This window comes from Clytia hemisphaerica, unplaced genomic scaffold, assembly GCF_902728285.1.
Source record: "Clytia hemisphaerica strain Z4C2 unplaced genomic scaffold, Clytia hemisphaerica genome assembly, whole genome shotgun sequence".
In the NCBI taxonomy this organism is placed as follows: Eukaryota; Metazoa; Cnidaria; class Hydrozoa; order Leptothecata; family Clytiidae; genus Clytia; species Clytia hemisphaerica.
Window position 1 is genome coordinate 501149 of NW_027103761.1, and position 21031 is coordinate 522179.

A 21031-nucleotide genomic window follows, 5' to 3' on the forward strand; every position below is an offset into this window, starting at 1 on the left:
ATATCAGGGGGGCCCAAGACAGGGGTAAGAGAATTAAAGTTTCTAAGTAAAATCTTAATTATCACCCAAAAAAGTGGCTTTTTTATGTCCATCACGTGCGTTTGCGTAGGGTAAAATGGCGAAATGCGAAAATCGAATTTGGCAAAAAATTTTGGAAAAATGACCCTACAAGATTCGACTATATCTTTTTATTCCATGAAGAGATTACTTTCAAATAAAAAATGTATTAACAATGAATGGGTAAGCTTTCTAGAAATCCAAACATAAATTGCATAGCTTTTACCAAAAAATAGCAATTTAGGATCAGAAACAGTCAAAAACCAGCTTTTTCCAATTTTCTTCGAGTTACAGGAATTAATTCCTTGTTTGTTTTGATCTGAAATTTTCAGTAGGGGTGGCCATCATGGTTCCCTTGCTCATATCAGGGGGGCCCGAGACGGGGGTAAGATAATTAAAGTTTCTAAGTAAAATCTTAATTATCACCCAAAAAAGTGCCTTTTTATGTCCATATCTTTTAATTAGATTGTCCCAGCCTTATCCCTCTTTCAGTAAAGCTTCCTATACCTTTTGTCCTTCAGAAAAACCAAAAATATTGGCCTTAATTGCTTGCTTTCAGTTCCTGTAGCCAGTAGTGTGACCCCCTGTATTTCTATTTGTGACCCCCTGTATTTCGCGCAGGTTTTTTAATAGAGATGTCACATGACTCAAATCCCGCAGTCTTATTGGACTAGAGAAAGCGAAAGTGAAATCGCGCGATCTGATTGGATGAAAAAAGACCGCGGGAGCTGGAAACGAATGGAATTCTCTAGAATTCTCATTCGGAAACAAAATGGCGGCGAGAAAAGCACGTCTTTTTCTTTGGACAAAAGGTTGTAAATTCTGGTTGATTTTAAGGTTTTATCTTATCTTATCTCATTTACTTTAATTAGTAGAGGCTTCTTCAATGTTTGGGGAAGGTAAGTCTGTAAAAGTTATTTGTTTTTCGGTGGAAAAAAGTGTTTAAAAAAGCATTTTTTGTGCTCAAAGTTTATTTTTCTTCGCAAATTTTTGTCTTCAATCTTAAATAGATGAACAAGTATTTGACTGATGCTTATGATTTTTTCATAGGACATAGTAAAACTATTCAGGAACTTAGACCTTTTTACAGAATTTCAAAAAATCTGTTAGTTCTGGAGATATATTGAAAAGTTTAGACACGGGTAGTTTGCGTTCGTGTTTCGCGTTCCCAAACCAAACGCACGTGCCATATCTTTTAAATAGATTGTCCCAGCCTTATCCCTCTTTCAGTAAAGCTTCCTATACCTTTTGTCCTTCAGAAAAACCAAAAATATTGGCCTTAATTGCTTGCTTTCAGTTCCTGTAGCCAGTAGTGTGACCCCCTGTATTTCTATTTGCGACCCCCTGTATTTCGCGCGGGTTTTTTGATAGATAAGTCACATGACTCAAATCCCGCAGTCTTATTGGACTAGAGAAAGCGAAAGTGAAATCGCGCGATCTGATTGGATGAAAAAAGACCGCGGGAGCTGGAAACGAATGGAATTCTCTAGAATTCTCATTCAAGATGGCGGCGAGAAAAGCACGTCTTTTGATTTGGACGAAAGGTTGTAAATTCTGGTTGATTTTAAGGTTTTATCTTATCTTATCTCATTTACTTTAATGTTTGGGGAAGGTAAGTCTGTAAAAGTTATTTGTTTTTCGGTGGAAAAAAGTGTTTAAACTAGTCGTATTGTATAAGGGTTGCGAAGCGATCCAGACTCCACCTCAATTCGCAAGTTGCTAGCAAAATAAGAGACACTCTAAAAATCCCTCTAATAAAGCCGCCATAGAGACAGGGTCGTAAGAGCCTTAATGCCCCAAACACACCACATAATCCACGGCGGCACAACACCCGCCGCCCGCCCGCCGCGCATCGCTCTTTTTTTTTCCTTCTAGTTATTCTAGTGTAAATGATGCCTTAATAAAATCGAACGATATTAGTCGAACGATCGAACATTTTTATTCGAATCACGAATCGTCTGTCGAAATCGTCAAAACATAAAAATAAAACAAAAACAAAAATGTACAAAGATGGCTTGTTGGGCAGTTTTGATTTATTTCTTGACAAATTCGACAAATTTGATTACCTCCGTACTTCTTTATCATAGAATATCCACTTGGTTTTGCAAGGTAAGTTTCGTTCACTAAAAGAGCACTCCTCCCGTCCGCCCGCGCGACTTGCAAAAACCTTTCATTAATTGACCTTATTTGATACTTGATACTTTTGCTGTTAAAATTCAAGGGATGATGAAGATCCTTTCTGTCAACGTTCAAACTAATTTTTTTCCATTTAACAGCAAAATAAACATTTAAAACAGAAGAACCACTGCTTAGATTGCTTAGATGCGTGCCGCTCGCGCGGCAATTTGATCAGTGCGTCTCAAACCGCGATATTTCGAGAGCACGGAAGCGCATCAAAACACCAGCTTTTTTAGAGTTTTGTCTCGTTTACCCAAACGCTGCAATCCTGCGTAGGCTTTGGGCTCAAGACTAGAACCCCCAATACGAGACATTGGCCTGACCGAAAAAAAATCATCATCATCAATTTTGTTAATTGTCAGAGTCGTTTACTCACTGGAAATACGCAACTTTCTGAAGTTTCGTTTTTTTTCGGTTGTGCTTCATTTTAAAAATAACGAAGATGAAAAGTTACCATCAATCCCGCGAGTAAAAGAAAGTACTCCGACTAGTCTACAAAAAGTGCGCTCGCGCGGCGAATAGAATATCTCGCAAATTAATATATGCATAAAACTGACGAAATCCTTTCTTTTTTATGCTTAGGTGACGTCACCATCGATCCTGACTCGACAATGGAGAACCAAATTTGGCAATGTATAATTATTACGAGCGGCCGAGAAAGTTTGTGTGACGCAAAAATTGCGCGATAAACGAAGCCCTAGAAGAACGCCCACTGAAAATTGAAACCAGGAATTTATTGAATATTTCACTAATGAAGTATCAAACTTTTTGTTTTTTGTAATTATTATAAATTCATAATTTTTAAATACTATTTTTTGAATGTCAAAGGACAATTAAAGTGAATTTAAGCTGATTGGGTGGATATTGGGTGGACGGGCGTTTTGCACGTGCCGAGATTGGAAATTAAATGAGAGTAAAAGACGGGGCGTCTTAGTATGTAATATTAATTCATTATTCTTTTATTTTTATTTTTCGCGAATGAAAAATGAATTTTTGATTTTTGAATTAAGGAAATATAGTATAATATATTGTATTTGATTGTCAATGCCAAAAGATACTTACGAATAATCTGCTGTTTTGCTTCGCTTTTTACCCCCGGATTGTTTTAGTAGGCACTTCGGTCACGTAAATAAAAACACGTGTATATGTTGAAGCCGACTGTGGACAGACCGCACTTGCAATTACATAAATTATTGTGGAAGGGAAGGCTTGAGACAAATGTTTGGGAAATCAAAAAGACAACTTTAGTGAGAATGTTGAGTTTTGTTTATATGGCTGTTTGTGACGCACTGTTGATCAACTTCAGATTCTAAGTCCGTGTTTCGGCTTCCGGTAATTTTGTTGCTGTTCACTGTTAGGGTACACCATTTTAAAACGGCATTTATCGCAGTAGCTACCAAACCGAGAAAGTTTTCGTGGCTTCAAGCCAAACCATTCAAGGTCATTTTTGTATAGTCCCGCATGTATATAGAGCCTTATCATAGTTTATATTTAGGGTAGTGTGACACTGGAAAATATATTATTAGCATACAACTTATACATGGTGTCAGAAGTGGGATCAGAAGTCCTCATTTTAAAACTGAAAATACACAAGCTGTAAAGAAGAAGACACTACCCATCCAATCTACAAGCAAGCCTGGTAAGCCCAGCACATCCTACGTGAGTGAATTCAAACATTTCATTCGCTGTATAACGAGACTCTCTCTTTGGTTTTGCTGTTGTCGCACACAAAACATCACATCAACAAATCGAACACATATAATAAACATTCTAATACGTATTTTATAAACATTCTCATACGTATTTTATGATTGAGAGTAAACGAACTCACTTGCAGAACATTAAACTTGCTCATCTCACAAGAAATTTAGTAAACATTGAACCGTTATTATAAACATCTCGACCTTCCCCCATCTATCCGTGGACGAACCGCCATTATTCACGAAGATAAAAAATGTCAACAAACCCGAGCAACGACGCCATGCCGCCAGCCGCCCCCCACCCCGTCGATATTACGGAGATAATGGCACAACAGCTTCAAATTCAACAACAACTTGCAAATCTCATGATGCAATTCGCTAACCCGCAACCCCAAAATGGACCGCCACATCGCAGCTCGAAGCCAACCCGACCAACAATCGAAGCAGACAGCTCAGATAACGGATGGATTATCTTCGAAGATTCATGGTCACGATACAAAGAAATGGCCAAACTCAATAACCAAGCTGAGATTCGAAACGAACTACGATCCACATGCTCATCGAAGGTAAATGAAATGCTATTTAACTTTATAGGACCAGAAGTCCTCAGTACCGCTAGCGAGGCCGACCTCCTCAAGTTTATCAAATCTGTAGCCGTTAAGACTATCCATCCAGAGGTGTATAGACAGCAATTTTTCAACCTTCGACAAAGTGACTGTGAGAGCGTGACATCATTCATCTCACGTCTCAAAGCACAAGCCATGCTATGCGACTTTAAAACGAACGGAAGTTGTGAATCCGATGATTGCTCCCCATCCTACGCCTCCGATATGATCCGCTCCCAATTAATCGCTGGCATACGCAACCCAACCCATCAATCCAAAGTATTAACAGAAATCGCATCTCTGCAAACACTTGAAGATTTGACCACCCGTCTCCTTGCCCTTGAAGCCACAGATCGCGCATCAACCCAATTCAGATCACCGTTCGAGAATACCCCATCCGACGTCGCATATGTCAAATCGTCGTCATTCAAGCCGAGAAGACCAACCGACCAAAAGAAACAATGTTCTGGATGTGGTAAAGCAATGCACCCAAACGGACGCTCTACATGCCCCGCCTGGCAAAAAGTCTGTCATAAATGCAAGAAACCAAACCATTTCGCGAACGTCTGTCGCAGCCCCTCATCATCATCCGTCGCACCTATTAGTGAAGACCCGGAACCAACTGTCTCCCATCTATCATCGATCAACGCCAACCCCATCTGACTATATGGTATCCCACACGGAAATTTGACAAACGGACATTTACAAAAACAGCCACCCGAACTCTCGCCAAGACTGGACATTGAAATAAATATTAATATCCCAGCCTACCGACAAATACGTAAGACCGAAAAAAAATTACCGCACAGACCACAAACATATACTACAGACGCTATCGCAGACACCGGCGCACAGACTTGTACAACCGGACTGCACATCCTTCAAGCCATCCCCGAAGAATGGTTGATACCAACAAAACACAAACTAAGAGGTGTTGATAATAATTCCCTACCAATCAAAGGGGTGTTATTCGTCGATATCTCAACGAAAACAAGACAAACAACCGAACTACTCTACGTATGTGAAAACGTAACTGGGACGTACCTTTCCCAATCTGCTTTAAGAACCTAGAAATTATACAAAGGACGTTTCCAAAGTCCACAATTGCAGCCACAGAAACAGACACTAGTGACTCACCAACGAACCAGACGACCGTACAACTCGCCCCATGCGGTTGCCCACTGAGAACCGATTGCCCACCAACCCCAACCAAATTACCATACCCCGCTACCGAAGAACATCGTCAGGACATAGAACAATGGTTACTACAATACTACTCATCCAGCGCCTTCAATGTCTGCCCACACCAAAAACTACAGATGATGACCGGAGAGAAATTCAACATAACCTTTAAACCAGACATCACACCACGCGCGATACACAAACCCATACCAGTCCCCCATCATTGGAAGGAGAAAGTTAAGAAGCAACTCGACGCCGACGTCGCTTTGGGCATCATCGAACCCGTACCGCAGGGTGTCCCGACGCACTGGTGTTCCCGCATGGTAGTCGTATCTAAAAAAGACGGCTCGCCGCGCCGAACGGTTGACCTACAAGCCCTCAACAAAGCCACACTTCGAGAAACACACCACACACCTACACCATTCCACATCGTCAGTTCAATCCCTCCGAGAACGAAAAAAACTGTTATTGATGCGTGGAATGGCTATCACAGCGTTCCACTAGCATCAGAGTCATGCGAAGCTACCACCTTTATCACCGAATGGGGACGCTATCGCTACAAGCGCGCTCCACAAGGCTTCCATGGCTCAAACGATGGTTATACTAAAAGATTTGATGATATAACTGTCGATTTTCCCCGTACCGTAAGATGTATTGATGACTCACTACTGTATGATAATGACATTTCGAACTCCTTTTGGCACACCATAGCATACATTGAACTCTGCGCACGTAACGGGATCGTATTTAACCCCGAAAAATTCAAATTCGCACGCGACACCACTGAATTTGCTGGCTTCGATGTCACACCTGAAGGTTTCAGACCTACCGAGAGGATCATGAAAGCGATTCTCGAATTCCCTACGCCAAAGAACATATCCGACATCCGATCATGGTTCGGTCTAGTTGCACAAGTATCCTACGCATTCGCTCAAGCTCCCGTGATGGCACCATTCCGAGAGCTCCTAAGTAAAAAGACCCCGTTTTACTGGGACGAGACACTTCAATCGCTATTCGACAAAACCAAACACGTGATTATCGATTCGATCAAGGATGGAGTGCAGTCATTCTCTACAAACAAAACAACATGCCTCGCTACCGATTGGAGTAAGACCGGAATAGGTTTCACGTTAACCCAGAAACACTGCCAATGCATCGGTAAAGACCCGCTGTGCGGACCCGGACACTGGCGTATGATATATGCCGGTTCTAGATTCACCACTGAAGCAGAAAGCAACTACGCCCCAATTGAAGGCGAAGCCCTCGCCCTGTTATTCGGACTTGAAAGCTGTCGCATGTTTGTACTAGGGTGTCCAGACCTCTTAATCGCAGTTGACCACGAACCGCTCGTACCGATATTTAACGACAAAGACCTCGAAAAAATTAAGAACATCAGACTCTTAAAAATCCGAGAAAAAACACTCCACTACCAATTCGTCGTGAAAGCGATCCCAGGGGTGAAAAACATCGGACCGAATACAGCATCAAGAATCCCACCTGTTGTCAGCTCAAAAGTAGGCTCAATCGAAGAGTCACTCCCGACTACATCCCCAGACGACACTATCGTGTCATCAATCAACTTTGATACTATTATCAACCATGCGAGCAAAGATGAACAGTATAATCAGTTAGTCTCGCTTATCAAAGAAGGCTTCCCCGATGATAAAACCGCAACTCCAAAAGCCTTATACGACTTCTGGCCGCTCCGTAAAGAACTCTATACCTTACAAAACATAGTGTTTATTGCAAACAAGCCATTGATTCCAAAATCTCTCAGACGAAACATCCTACACGAACTGCACCTCAGTCATCAAGGTGTATCAATGATGAAGTCCAACGCCCGCCAACGATTCTTTTGGCCACACATGAATGCAGACATCAACAGCACCCGTTTGAACTGTCAACGCTGCAACCAAACAGCACCCTCCCAACCAAAGGCACCACTACAACAAAGCGAAGACCCCGAATATCCATTCCAACAAACAGTAACTGACCTCCTTCACATGGTTGGACACAACTTCATCATTTCGTCGCATCAAAATAAGAAAGCCTTAAGTCCATTTTTTCAAAAATTGAGTTATGACCATACCGATGCTTTACACCCCATTTTTTATCGAATTTTTGGCTTAAATCCATCAAAAACCAACCTAAAGTGGCCTAATTTTAAGTTTTTTGAAAAATAAGAATTTTTATTTTTTAAATTTTCTCAAGTTAAGAAAGTCTTAAGTCCATTGTCATTTTAGTTGGACTTTAGGACCTTTTAGATTAAGGTTTTAGTTAAAGAGTTCAAAAAAGTTAAGAAAGTTTAAAGCAAGAAAGTCTTAAGTCCATTTTGGAGTTAAGACACTTTTTCACTGGAAATTTTTCAAATTTTCAGTTTTAATCAAGGAAATTTACATAGAAAAAAAGGTTTAAGTCCATTCTCGAAAAACATGCTATGAAGAAGCATTCATATCTCCGCAATGGTATAAGTGACAATGTTGATACTTTAGAACTTGAAAGATCTTTCTTCATTTATATTCATATCAAAAAAGCAGCTAGCTAGCCCAACATGGTCAAAAATGGCAGCCATTTCAAACCTTTAAACTTGATTTTCTCAAAACTACAAAAATGGACTTAAGGCTTTCTTATTTTGATGCGACGATTTACGCAGACCGTTTTTCTGGCTGGACTGAAGTCGCGGACGCTAAACAATCCAACGCCACCGCCATACGCAACACCTTGCGTCGATACTTTGAGACGTTTGGTGTACCTGAGGAGATTTCATCGGACGGGGGCCCACCATTCAATTCTAACGAATACGCCACTTTTCTTAAAGACTGGAACGTAACCCATCGTCTTTCCTCCGCCTATTACCCCCAAAGCAACGGGAGAGCTGAAGCAGCTGTTAAGACCATTAAGCGTATCCTCACCACCAATGTCAGCAGCACTGGATCGCTGGACACTGATGCCGTTGCCAAGGCTCTTCTTCTGCACAGGAACACGCCATCACCCGATATCGGTGCATCCCCTGCAGAGCTTCTTTTTGGCAGACCACTGAACGATCACTTACCAAAACCTGTTCCGCCACGAAAAATTTGGTCGGAATTAGCAGACGCACGCGAAGAAGCCTTTGCAAAACGCCGTGCCCAAGCATTAAAACCGCCAGGAGATCTGTCCCCGCACACACCTTTAGATGTGGGGAGCTCCGTTGCCATCCAGAATCAAAATGGTCAACATCCTCTTCGATGGGATCGCACAGGCATCATTTCTGAAAGGCTCCCTCATGATCAATATCGTGTACTGGTCGACGGCAGTAGACGAACGACCCTCAGAAATCGTCGCTTTCTTCGTCCTGTTTCTGAACAAACTCGGAACGTGATAAACGAAGAACCAGAAACTGTTACTGTTACATCAAGGACTGTAATACCCGCAGATCGGCAAAACGAACAAGCTGATCACGCATTACCGTCTGAGCCTGTTGTTATTCAAGACACTGTCGTGCTACCGACCGTCACTGAAACAAACACTGACGATCAAATTGCTTTGAGACGATCTACGAGAACACGAAAGTTACCTTCTAAATTTAAAGACTTTGTCATGTCATGAACACTTAGACGTTCATCGTTTTTTGTTTTTTTTTTTCATTTTGTTAGGATTTAAAAAAAAAAAAAAAAAAAAAAAAAAAAAAAAAAAAAAACTAGGAAAAGGGCGTGTATAGTCCCGCATGTATATAGAGCCTTATCATAGTTTATATTTAGGGTAGTGTGACACTGGAAAATATATTATTAGCATACAACTTATACAATTTTGATAAAATCATCGGTTTGAAGATGTGATTTATATAGCAAATTTTATAGCAAATTTTCGCTTGGGATAGAAGTTTAAAGGTACGTGCACAATACAGCAAAACTGCTTCACTCATAAATTCGCTTCGCAAAAAGCATTTTTTGTGCTCAAGGTTTATTTTTCTTCACAAATTTTTGTCTTCAATCTTAAATAGATGAACGAGTATTTGACTGATGCTTATGATTTTTCCATAGAACATAGTAAAACTATTCAGGAACTTAGACCTTTTTACAGAATTTCAAAAAATCTGTTAGTTCTGGAGATATATTGAAAAGTTTAGACATGGGTAGTTTGCGTTCGTGTTTCGCGTTCCCCAACCCAAACCAAACGCACGTGGGGAGAAAATTTTCATTCAAATCGAGTGACTTGCCTAGATTGCTTCGCAATTCTTATACATATACACTAGTCTTCTAGACTCATTTCTTAAATAGCCCCTTTCAAAATTGAAAACAATCAGTTGAACTTACCATAAATTGGTCGAAGCCTTCTTTCATCAACCACATGGCTGCTGCTTCCCACCATCTTGTTTTCAAAATTTGGAGAAGAAAGTTTGAAAATTCGGGAAAATTATCGGGAAATTTGTGTGCAGCACGAAAAACGATTGGCTCAGACTTTGATGACCGTATGTATCTTTTACTTTACCACCATCACCGCCCGATCGATGAGAGGCGCAGGGCAAGCAAGCTTGCGAAAAAAGTAAAAAAGTGACCGTAAAAGCGTAAATGGGACTGAAATTCCAAAATTTTCTATCTTTTTTCCAAATTCTTTTGTAAGGTCTTTTGTAATCCCTATCCCTATACCTCCGCAGCGTACCATAAATCATACATTTTATTTTAACCTAATCTCTAAGGTTAAACGTTTTAAAGATTTTCCAATAATAGTAATAGATAATAATATTTTGTCAAGAATTTTTGGCGAGTATAAACTTTCGCGGATTGCCTTTTCAAGAATTTTTGAAGACATTATTTACTTTTGCGAAAAAGGGTGAAATTCCCAAAGATCGCAAAAGTTTACGGTCGTGAAAGTGTGTACGCCTAAAGTAGAAGACTCTAGTTTAGCTAGCCAGCTGATCACCCCATATAATAGATGCGCCAATTTGGAGCCCATATAATGTAGGAGTTTTACGTAACGTTCGCGAAACGAAGGAAGATATGACATACAATCAAGGTCATATTATTTGCGAAAAAAGGGAAATTCCCACGAATCTTTACATCATCTAACGATTTGGAAGTAGTGCTCTAGTCACTAGATTAGGTTGGAAGGGTAGAGTTAAGATCTGAGGATCCAAAAGTCCAAGAATGGTCCAATAGGGCTCAGAGTAAAGCCTGGAAGTCTATAAACCCCTCCCGAATTGAAATATTCGAATAAATTTATCAATTAGTCCAAAAGCGACTTTCTCGCCCGAACTTTAATTAAATTGCTGAAAACGAGGAATTAACCAAAATTCTTAATATATTTTGACCGAAATTGTTGCCTAATATAATGCGAATGCGTTTTTGGAGCTTACACTCCCACATCATATACATTTTTTAGTTGAAAAATTAGTTTTTCGAAGTTAGAAGCTTTCCCCTTGAATTTACTTTCTTTTTAACAAAGAAAAACTCATTCTCATAGTAGTTTTTAATCCAAACCATAAGACAAATGTGACCATAGCTGCCCTCATTTTTTAGGAAGCCATATACTTAGTAAGAGGGAAATTGAGCTGCTGGCCACTAGCGGATTATTTGTACCTCCTTGTAGTACCTGTGGTTTTGCAGAGGTATGCGATTCAGACAAGGGGGAGACGAGGAAAAAGCAGGCTTGTTTGGATTTTTCAAGCTCATGTAACTTATGTCTGTTTTTTGGAAGAGCCAAATTTTGATCAAGATTTCTTTGGAAACAAAACAGAACAAAACGCCTTCAGTAATTCGCCGCCTAAGAAGTAAATCACAATCCCCCTTCTTCGAATAAAAAAAAGTATCTACACCATGCAGCAAAAAAAAAACAACAAGAAACTCTTGATACGAATGGCAACGCTTCCTATGGTGTTTGTTAATAATGTTTCCTCTTGAAAATTTGAAAAGATTACAAAGCCCAAGAAGGGATGGAAATTCGGCAGTTCGAATGAAAAAAAATAAAAATTACGAGTCACTCATTTAAATATATTCTGCATTGTAAGAGTCAATAAATCCCAAATAGTCTACAACAGTCATCAGAAAACAAAACAAAAACAACGAAATAAGTCCGTATATATAAATATGTAATCCTAGCCCCACACCCATATATATATATAAATATAAAAAAAGTTACAAAGTCCCTTGAAAATTTAAGTAAAAAAAAATGATACACCCATAAAATGAAAAGAAAATTAAAAGGGTTAATGTCTAGTTTTGTGGGAGGTAGACTTTTTCAGCTTCAACTAACTCGGTATCGTTTTGAAGACGGAAGATTTCCTTCACTGTCACCACCTGAAATGGACGCAAAACAATGGAATTAGAGTGGCATGGGTTCACCAATGAGGTATCACCAATGAGGTATAAGCCCGAAGGGCTAGAAGCGAATATTTTACCTTTCACAGGCAAGGGCAAGTAAAGCCTTAAATTATGCGTCATATTTTTGACGACAGATTGAATCTAAAGTCTGTCCAGATATAATTGGCAGTGGAAACAAAAATGCTTGTAGCTTTTGATAGTCAAATATTATAATTATGGAAATTTTTTTTGTTTGTTTTAGAGAATCAAAAGCGCTATATTTGAATGTATTTTTGGTTGAAAAATTCGCGATTTTTAGCGGTTAAATTTGCGATTGTAAAAATTGAGCTTTTTTTCTACTTATGCTATAACGTTCATTTTTACACCAGTGGTAGTTCAACCATAGGTTAAGAAGTTTGTTAAATTTCAAGGCAAACAGAAAAGTCCTTCGGAAGATATGGGACCCGAAATACCCCTTGGTAGCACTTTTCTGTGAAATATCAAATCTCCAACTTATTACTAAAAACGGGGGTTATTATTTTCATAATTATATTTGACTATCAAAAGTTACAGGCATTCTTGTTTCCACTGCCAATTATATCTGGACAGACTTTAGTTCGTAATTCCCTTGTTTTCGAGTGATATTTTTCTCAAAATTTAGTGGAAATTTTAGTTTAAATCTGGCATTTGTGCAAAAACTAGGCGGGCTGCGCTAGGCCGCGCGACTTTAGTAGGATTTATTGGCTTCAAATCCTATCAAGGATATTCGCTTCTAGCCCTTCGGGCTTAAACCTCATTGGGGTTCACCCCATTGGATGTAAAGCCCCGAAAGGGCTAGAATTGAATCTCCATTCTTTCCCAGGAAAGAAATAGTGAGATCTTTAAATATGATAACGTAGCATTATAGATCGTTCATATTTTTGAAACATAAAACTTTGTAAATTTCATTTTGATTTTGTTTGTTGGACTATTGGATATTTATGAGAAGTGGAATCGACAGGAAATCAATTCAAATGGAATTGAAGAAGTTGCTTACATTGGGTTCGATGCTTTCTAAAGATTGTTCTTTGAAGATAGTATTGGTTGTTTTTTGGATGGCATCGATGCTGGCTCTCACGTTGTGGTTGGCCCAGATCACGGTGGAAACGCCCCAGTCACGGAATTCGTTTGTTGGGGTTGTGTAATAATTTGTGGGTACGATCACTACAGGAATCTAAAGGGCAAAGTTGAACAACGTTTTTTACTCGAAATAAAAGGTAAATAAAACTGTCCGCAAAGCTTCTCGTGGGTCACCCAGTCACCCAGTCGAGTCCTCCTGAAAAATTACGCCCATTTAAATTAATAAGCTATTGGACAGCTTTGTGAGAATTTTTTCATTGGTATTTTTCTTTCAGATTAAAAATGCAGATTGGCAGAAAGCTTAAAATTCCTTTAATAAGAGACAAATGGAGGGAAACTGACAACTCATTTCACAATATACAATTTCTCAATATATAACGAGCTTTCCAGAAGATCCATTTATCTTAAAGATTTTGTTTTTAAATAAGAGTGATATCGTTTGCTTACTCATCAATTTTAATTCACAAGCTTTTTCACATTGGATTGACACAGATGTGGAGCAAGATTTCTCAGAAAGAGGAAAAGAAAAAATTTTTTATGGTTATATCAGCATAACATAACAATAGCAAGACACTGCAGTCCTGTCTGATATGAAACGGGAACACTTATCTAAAAAGAAAACCTTTAAATTAAAAGCTATACTTTCAGGTCATGCAAGCTGACCCAATAATGAATGAGGATCTGTGGTACACGTTTTTTTTTATAAGAACGTCCAAATTTTTTAAAGCCCTCAGATGTTCTTAACTTTTTGAGTTTTAAGCCTAAAGATGTTCTCAAGATGTTCTTAATTTCACCATTTTGTGAGTATTTTGGTCCATGTTTCTAAAAAATTTAGTTAAGATGTTCTTAAGATGTTCTTAATTTCACCATTTTGTGAGTATTTTGGTCCATTTTTCTAAAAAAATTAGCGTCCGCAAAGCTAACTTGTTCTTAGCATTTTGGCCATCGAAGCCTTATGTTCTTATATAGTTTGATCTTATAAGAAAAAACGTGTACTTACTTTATCATCCCATGCATCAAGGAAAGCTTTGATTTCAGAGGGTTCTTTCAGCTTGCTGTGCATCAAGATAGCATCAGCCCCAGCATCAGCATAAGCGTGTGATCTTTTCAATGCTTCTTCCAAGCCCCATCCAGCAATGAAAGCCTCTACGCGTGCAACAATGCAAAAGTCTGGATCTCTTTGAGTATCTGAAATCAAAAAGAAAAACTATCCCAAAAGGAATAACCAAGAGTTTGCTAGATAGAAAAACATTGTTTTAAAAACAATAGAATTACCTTTTAAGGGAAGAAATTTTTGCAGGAAGATATTTTCGCACAATTTAATTATGCGGTTCACAAATCGGAATTTCCGGAATTTCAATTTTTGCAGTTGAGGGACTTTTTTGTTTACAAAATGGCCTATTTTGCCCTAAAATGACCAATTTTAGAGGTGAATTTTTAAATCCTGAGAATACATATTCGTGTTTCGCTGAATTTAATTTCACGGCTTTGTCAAAAAAAACGCGAAATTAAATATTGCGAAAATTTCTTCCCTTAAGATACAGCTCGTCATATACTAGGTCTTGTGTTGTTAACTATGTTACAAATTAATAGATTTCTACTGTTGAAACATTTAAAAAATCTGCACAATTAGTGTTGTGTGACTAATTATTTTGTTTTAGTTTTTTTTTAATGCAAACTTTAGGGGGTAAATATACTTTCTTACGCAGAATCTCCTAGTGATTTTGTTAATATGAGCTGTACATCACTATGGCAACATTAGATAAAAAGTTAGTTCTTACATTCTACTTATTTGGAACAGCCAATACTTTCTGTGTTGTTCTGCATAGGTCCCTATCAACCCTTTTCTCTAACCTAAGGAAACCTTAAAATATTGTTTTTTTCATAAGGAGAGAAAAATAGTGACCTTTGCAAGCTTTGATTTTCAAAGCAAATTCTTCAACATCAGCCAAAGGCTGTGCTCTGCCATCAAGGAGAGAGTTGGTCTTAGGGAAAAGTTTATCTTCCATGCAAGCCCCAGCAACGCCCCTTTCTTCCAATTTCTTGACAAGCCTTCTGGCATTGTTGAAATTTCCATAACCAGTGTCTGCATCCAACAAAATGGGTAGAGTAGAAGCATCGCTCATATATTCACAAACATCCAATACTTGTGTCCATGAGGCCTCGTTACTGTCTCTTACACCAAGTGAAGCAGAAATAGACAAGCCGCTGCCCCAAATACCTTTAAAACCTAAAATACAGAAGTAGAGAAGGGGTTTGTGAAATTGACGTCTTGATATCTTCTTGCACTTATAAGATTTCTCATTCTGAACTATTCTGAAAGAATTTTTGGTTAAAATATTCGTTATTATGTTCTTTTTAAAATTATTTCATTTATGTTTGAGTTTGTTCTTTCTAGTTCTTTCACTTTTTTGATTTCTTGCATTACCTGCTTCCTCAACAATCTTAGCAGATAAACCACTGTGGGCTTCCATCAAAAATTCCAATTCATTTGATTGCAACATGTTCTTCAATTGTGTTGTTTTCTGAAAAGTCAAAACGAATTCAAGGATTAATTTGACTGTGATCTGGTAATTTCTTTTTTATAGAGCATTTACTTTTAGATATTAGGTTTAGAAATTGATTTTTATCTGAAGTATAGCTGTTTGTTAGGAAAAAGAGCAAAAAACAAGATATTTTTAAAATGTGTGATTCTAATTTGTAATAATGTCGTTTAAATTGCGTAAAACTGTTTATTACCCTTGTGCTTGAAGAGTTGAATCTTGCATTTCTGATGGTACATGTTTGTTTGGATAACTGTCTGGCTGTTCTTGAAAACATTTTTTTCTATTTTGAGGGCTAAAAAAATTGCAACATTTATTATTATTGTTATTATTATTATAAAGTATACAAGCTCACAGGCCCGAGGTGGGCCTGTACAAAACGGTATGATTACGATTCTAATTTGTTTAAAAATATCTGAGTTTGTGTTTTTTCTACGCTTCATTAAAGTTTTTATTTAACAAGTGAATGGAGATTGACTCAGGTTGACTTAACAACAAATTGTGGCAATGCAACATTTAAAAAAAGAAAAACTAGTGAAATCTATTACATACAAGACAACATGAAGTAAAAAACTTTGCCTTTTTGTAAAGAAAACATTGCTTTCAAAGTAAAATGATGTTTAAAACTGAAAGTTGGCGGCTGTCAAGAGCTAAAAAAATCTGTCCTCTGGATCCCACTATCAATGTTGAGTCCGAAAATCACCAAGAACTCAATGCTGAGGGTATTTTTCGCCTGTATTTAATTTTGCTATTCACTAAATTGGATATTCTTAAAGAAAAGGTTTGAAAAAACGAAAGACATGTTGCTTGTAACTTAGCATATAAGGTGCAAAACTTTGCAAAATTTTGCCTAAAAACTAACAAAATTAAGTAGGCACAAAAATCCCATCCAAGTGTTTTTTAAGCCTACAGACTTTCCTGAAGTCTCAGCCTCAGTTTAACAATTACACTTGTCCCCCAAATTGATTATCTTTGAAAAAATTAAAAATTAAATCAAAAGATATTAACCTTAGGGACGTATGTGCAAAATTTTAGCCAAATCTGAGCATTTTTTAAGTCTACAGACTGATTCGAAGTCTATCGGGTAAACAGATTATGCTTTCAATATTCATCGATAATTTTATCCATTTTAGCCACTTTTCTATATTTTCTTCGCTTATATCAATTGTTTGTGGAATAATACACCGTTCAGGAGTCTCGCTTTCTCAACCGTGTTCCACTGTAAAAACGTAGATCAAGTCCCTTTTTGGAGAGAAACAAACAGAAAAGCACGACCAATAGATATTTTCATGTAGGTAAAAATACGCACTTTAGTACTGTGGAAGGTTAGAGGAATGTAAACATTATCAATTTTTTTCTTTCCTTTAAAGAGAATGATTTAGACATGATATCAATGATAATTTTATGGATCTCTCCTGAAAATTTCACAAAATTCATAAAGAGGAAAAGAAGTTATGATTAAAAGGAGTTCTTTACCTACTGTTTTTCTGGCTGGGTTTTCTTATGAAAACCGAATTTTTATCTACCGTTTTTTACGCTCTCCCCGTAGTTTCCCGCGATTGCTAAAATCAAAACAATAGAAAATTGTTTGGACGCGTACGCAGTCGACGCTACTAAACGGTGTATTTGATGAGTTTGAGTATTTTCAAGCAAAAAATATCATAAAAGTGAAAATTCATGATCTAGAAACTGCTAAATTCGTTAAAATCAATCAAAATCAATCAAATCGATTGAAGTCAACTTTTGGAATCTATGCATACAAATTTGCAAGTCTCCATCAAAAATAATTATATCTCAGAGATGTATCACGAAAATAGTTTTCTACCCACTTTTTTCGATATAATCAGCGCGACTAGCTAAGAGCGTTGACTTTTAGTTTTATGACTTGTTCTCACTCGTTTGGTTTCTGTAATAAAAAGTAAGTCGTTATTGTGAACTTTGAATATGCTTAAAATCGAGGTAATTCCACTAACTGTCAGACAAATTGATGTTTGCATGAACATATAAACGACTGGACATCTATCTTTTATTGTCTCTTTGAAGCGAGCTTCGTTGCCGCCTGTATTTCAAAATTGGTATGAAAAATCCGACAATATTCCGTCATAATTTTATTTCTTTGAATTATTTAGGTAAAAGGATCGATAGAGCTTGAACATTACTCCTAATGTACAAAAAAATTATTTTCGAATTTTTCACAAGTTTGTAATATATTTTATCAACATTTTCAACTCTAAAATGCAGAATTTCAACTGCGTGTATACTTTTGAATCCCTTTTGTCACTCCAATAATTTTTTTTATGACTTGAAAAAAATAGCTTGCCAAAGTTTAGAGCCTGTGTCATAAGAATATCAAAATTAGAATGCGACACTCTCTAAAATTATTAGACACTTTTAAGTCAAAATTTAGAAATATTAGCCGGAGTTTTGACAAGCTGACAATGATTTTGCCTCTGTTATCTTTGTTATGATATAGATAAAAGACTTGAGAAGAGTAGAATAACAGAGACTTTTGTCGGAGTTTTGACGTTGTTAGCAAGGTACTCCCAAGTGGTATATCATCAAAATCTATTGTTTCATTTTATGCTTTTAACGAAGCGGCAACGAAGCTAGCAGCCTTTTCTACAAAAAGACAAAGGAGATGGACGTCCAGTCGTTTATATGTTCATGATGTTTGTAAGTGCACTTTTTGATTCCCATTGAAGAATCATATTCTGGTTTTCATGTTATTATATGCTGTTTTAAAGCTTATAAGAGCTACCGTGAGATCGGGTAACTTGCATCAGTGGTAGCAAACATGCATAGCCCTAAAATGAATGACCTGTCTGGTCATTGAAATACAACTACGCAGCTCCGCTCGCAGCTCTACTCTACCATTTTTGTTTTGATTTGAGTTTGTATTTTAATGACCAGCCAGGTCTTTCATTTGAGGGCTATGCATGTTAGCCTCCGCTGATGCAAGTTACCTGATCTCACAGTAGCCTGCCCATGTTTCGACCAATCGTCCCCCAAGTTAGAGTAGTTGACGGTATCTTTATTTAAAGAAGGATGTCGAAATTAGGAGAAGGATGTTGACATTAATTAGACCAACTTACGGTCAGTCAGGGAAATCCCTCAAATGTGGTAGTAATTTTTTACTGCAATTGCGATGTAATTGCCACTTTTACATTTTTCATATACCGCAATTGCAGTATATTCATCATAAAACAGAATTCAAGATTCAAGGAGAAAACAGGCAATTTTTGTACATAATTGATCATATCTTTTTAACGCACAGACAAAATATTTTTTCCATAGATCAGATTCTTTCAATAAAGAAAAGCTTTCTTCTTGTGCGATTTTTTACTGTCGATGTTTGTTTATCTTTGTCGACGGACCAGCACTACATGTAGCCGTTATAAGCCTTTGCAGGCTAACCACAAATGAAAACTATTGTAATTGCAGTATACTGCAATTGAGGGATTTCCCTGATTAACAGTTAGAAGTTTGGCTAACATCAGTGAAGATATTATCGCGATTCTCAGATTTAAGGAAAACACCAGCTTTTCATTTTTAGCTTGAGGGAAGAAAAAAATTTGAGTTTTTGGGTTTGCCAAAAAAACACCTAGTTAAAATTTTTTCATCTTCGCAGGATCCATTCCCAACCTCAAAATACATCTTTTTGTCTAGGGTTTTTTTTGGCAAGTTCTTCCTTCGAAGAATATCGATCACTTTTGTTTTCCCCTGAAGACCACGAGAAAAAAAATATTAGGGCCCGCGCTCTCTAGTTGGGCGACCTAAACTCACTTTTGTTTTGTATAATTTTATAATGACGTACCGTGAATGGTCCTAAATCCGACAGCCTTGCCTAAATCCGACAGCCTTTCCTTGCTATGAAAAAAATTCTATGTTTACAAACATTCCCTCTCCAAATTCAACAATAAACTATTGCAAGGACTCTCAAAACAAAACATCTAATAATATTAACTTTAATGTCAAGATGTCGATTAATGTGATAAAAAAAGTGTGAGTTTTAAAAATAATTACCTCTATTATTCTAAATCCGTTACTCGTGTTTAAACAGGGTTTGGTTTAAAACATTAGCAATTTATGAAATGAAAAATTATGTTTTGTATAAGAAGCAATTACAGTATTGTAATTTGGTTCAATTGGTTCAGTGTATCAAATCTCTCAGTTTAGTGGAGACTTTGGTATCTTCATTGCGTCACAGCGAAAGGTTTGTTTTTATTTTAGTTTGTATCTTTGAAAGACCCTATCGGATTTAGGCAGGGCTGTCGGATTTAGGACCACTCATGGTATAAGGTAGCGTAATTCATGCAAAAATAATGATCATCTTTTTGTTTTTATTTTCAGGTATGCCGCCAAACATTGAGGTCATCGTGTATGGATTTAGCATGAACAATAGGACCGACACAGGGTTCGAATTATAAATTTTAGGAGCTTCGCTATTTTTCCGAGCGAAGCGAGGTAACAGAGGAGCGCCGCAGGCAAAATTTTTCCACTGTTTGCGAAACATTTTTAGTATTTTGCGATGTTGTTTGGAAGAAGATGCGAAAGTATCTTCAATTTATTTCTCGAGAAAAGCGAAGTTAGATTTGAAGTAAGAGATTATAGACAAAGCAAAGTATAGTGAAGTTTTGAAGTAACGAGTTTTAGATAAAGCAATGGATAAACGAGTGAATAAAGTTGCGAGTTTATAAAGCAATAGATAAACGAATAAATGAAGTAGCAAATTGACAAGTTGATAAAGCAATAGATAGACGAATGAATAAAGTAGCGAAGTGGCAAGTTTATAAAGCAATAGATAAACAAATGTGTGTAGCAAAATAGGCGTTTTCTTATAATTTTTTAACTTCGCATTTTTGAGTTGGGAAATCTTTTTGGGTCGCTAAATCTAAAATTCACTTCGCATTTTGCGAAGTGCGAAGCTATAATTCGAACCCTGCGACAGACTCGACAAATGGAACAAACAATAAAGATGAGGGCGTTTTCTCTCCACCTGATATCACGCCCACAGAAGACGCTGTTTAAAAAGTGGGGGTAAAATTAGTAAGTAATAGCTTTTGTAAGTGTTTATTTTGCGAAATATATACCCATTTTCTAATATGGTCTACAAATTAGCATTTTTAGAATTTTGATAATGGAAATTTAAATATATAATGAAGAAAAAAAGAAACCATTTCAATTTTTTTATACGTTTCACCCCCGGAAAAATTATGTATTACCTTTTACGTAACTTTACATTTCCCGACTCGCTAAGTCCCAGATTGGTTATTTCGGAACATCTTAATAATGGCAGATAATTTAGAAGTGTCTAGTGGAAAGGTCGTGTGAATTTTTTGATGTCAGTATTAATTTTGTTGGTTGATGGC

The 21031-nt window shown here is 37.3% G+C and overlaps 2 protein-coding genes across 3 annotated transcripts in view; both read right to left on the reverse strand.

Moving 5' to 3' along the window:
- Positions 1-10120, reverse strand: part of LOC136805631 (N-alpha-acetyltransferase 25, NatB auxiliary subunit-like) — a 53840-nt gene extending 43720 nt beyond the window's left edge. For both annotated transcript variants that reach the window (XM_067062207.1, XM_067062206.1), the window contains exon 1: positions 10018-10120. In XM_067062207.1, the coding sequence (XP_066918308.1) occupies positions 10018-10072 (55 nt within the window). In that variant the 5' untranslated portion in view covers positions 10073-10120. The remainder of the gene's footprint in view (positions 1-10017) is intronic.
- Positions 10121-11670: 1550 nt separating this feature from the next.
- LOC136805632 (phosphoenolpyruvate phosphomutase-like) lies at positions 11671-15959 on the reverse strand. Its single transcript, XM_067062208.1, has 6 exons — positions 15859-15959; positions 15548-15644; positions 15026-15349; positions 14120-14307; positions 13037-13213; positions 11671-11997 (listed from the first exon to the last, which is right to left on the reverse strand). Exons 1-6 carry the CDS (start codon positions 15937-15939, stop codon positions 11914-11916), a joined length of 951 nt encoding a protein of 316 aa, XP_066918309.1. The 5' UTR covers positions 15940-15959; the 3' UTR covers positions 11671-11913.
- Between the last annotated feature and the right edge of the window lie 5072 nt (positions 15960-21031).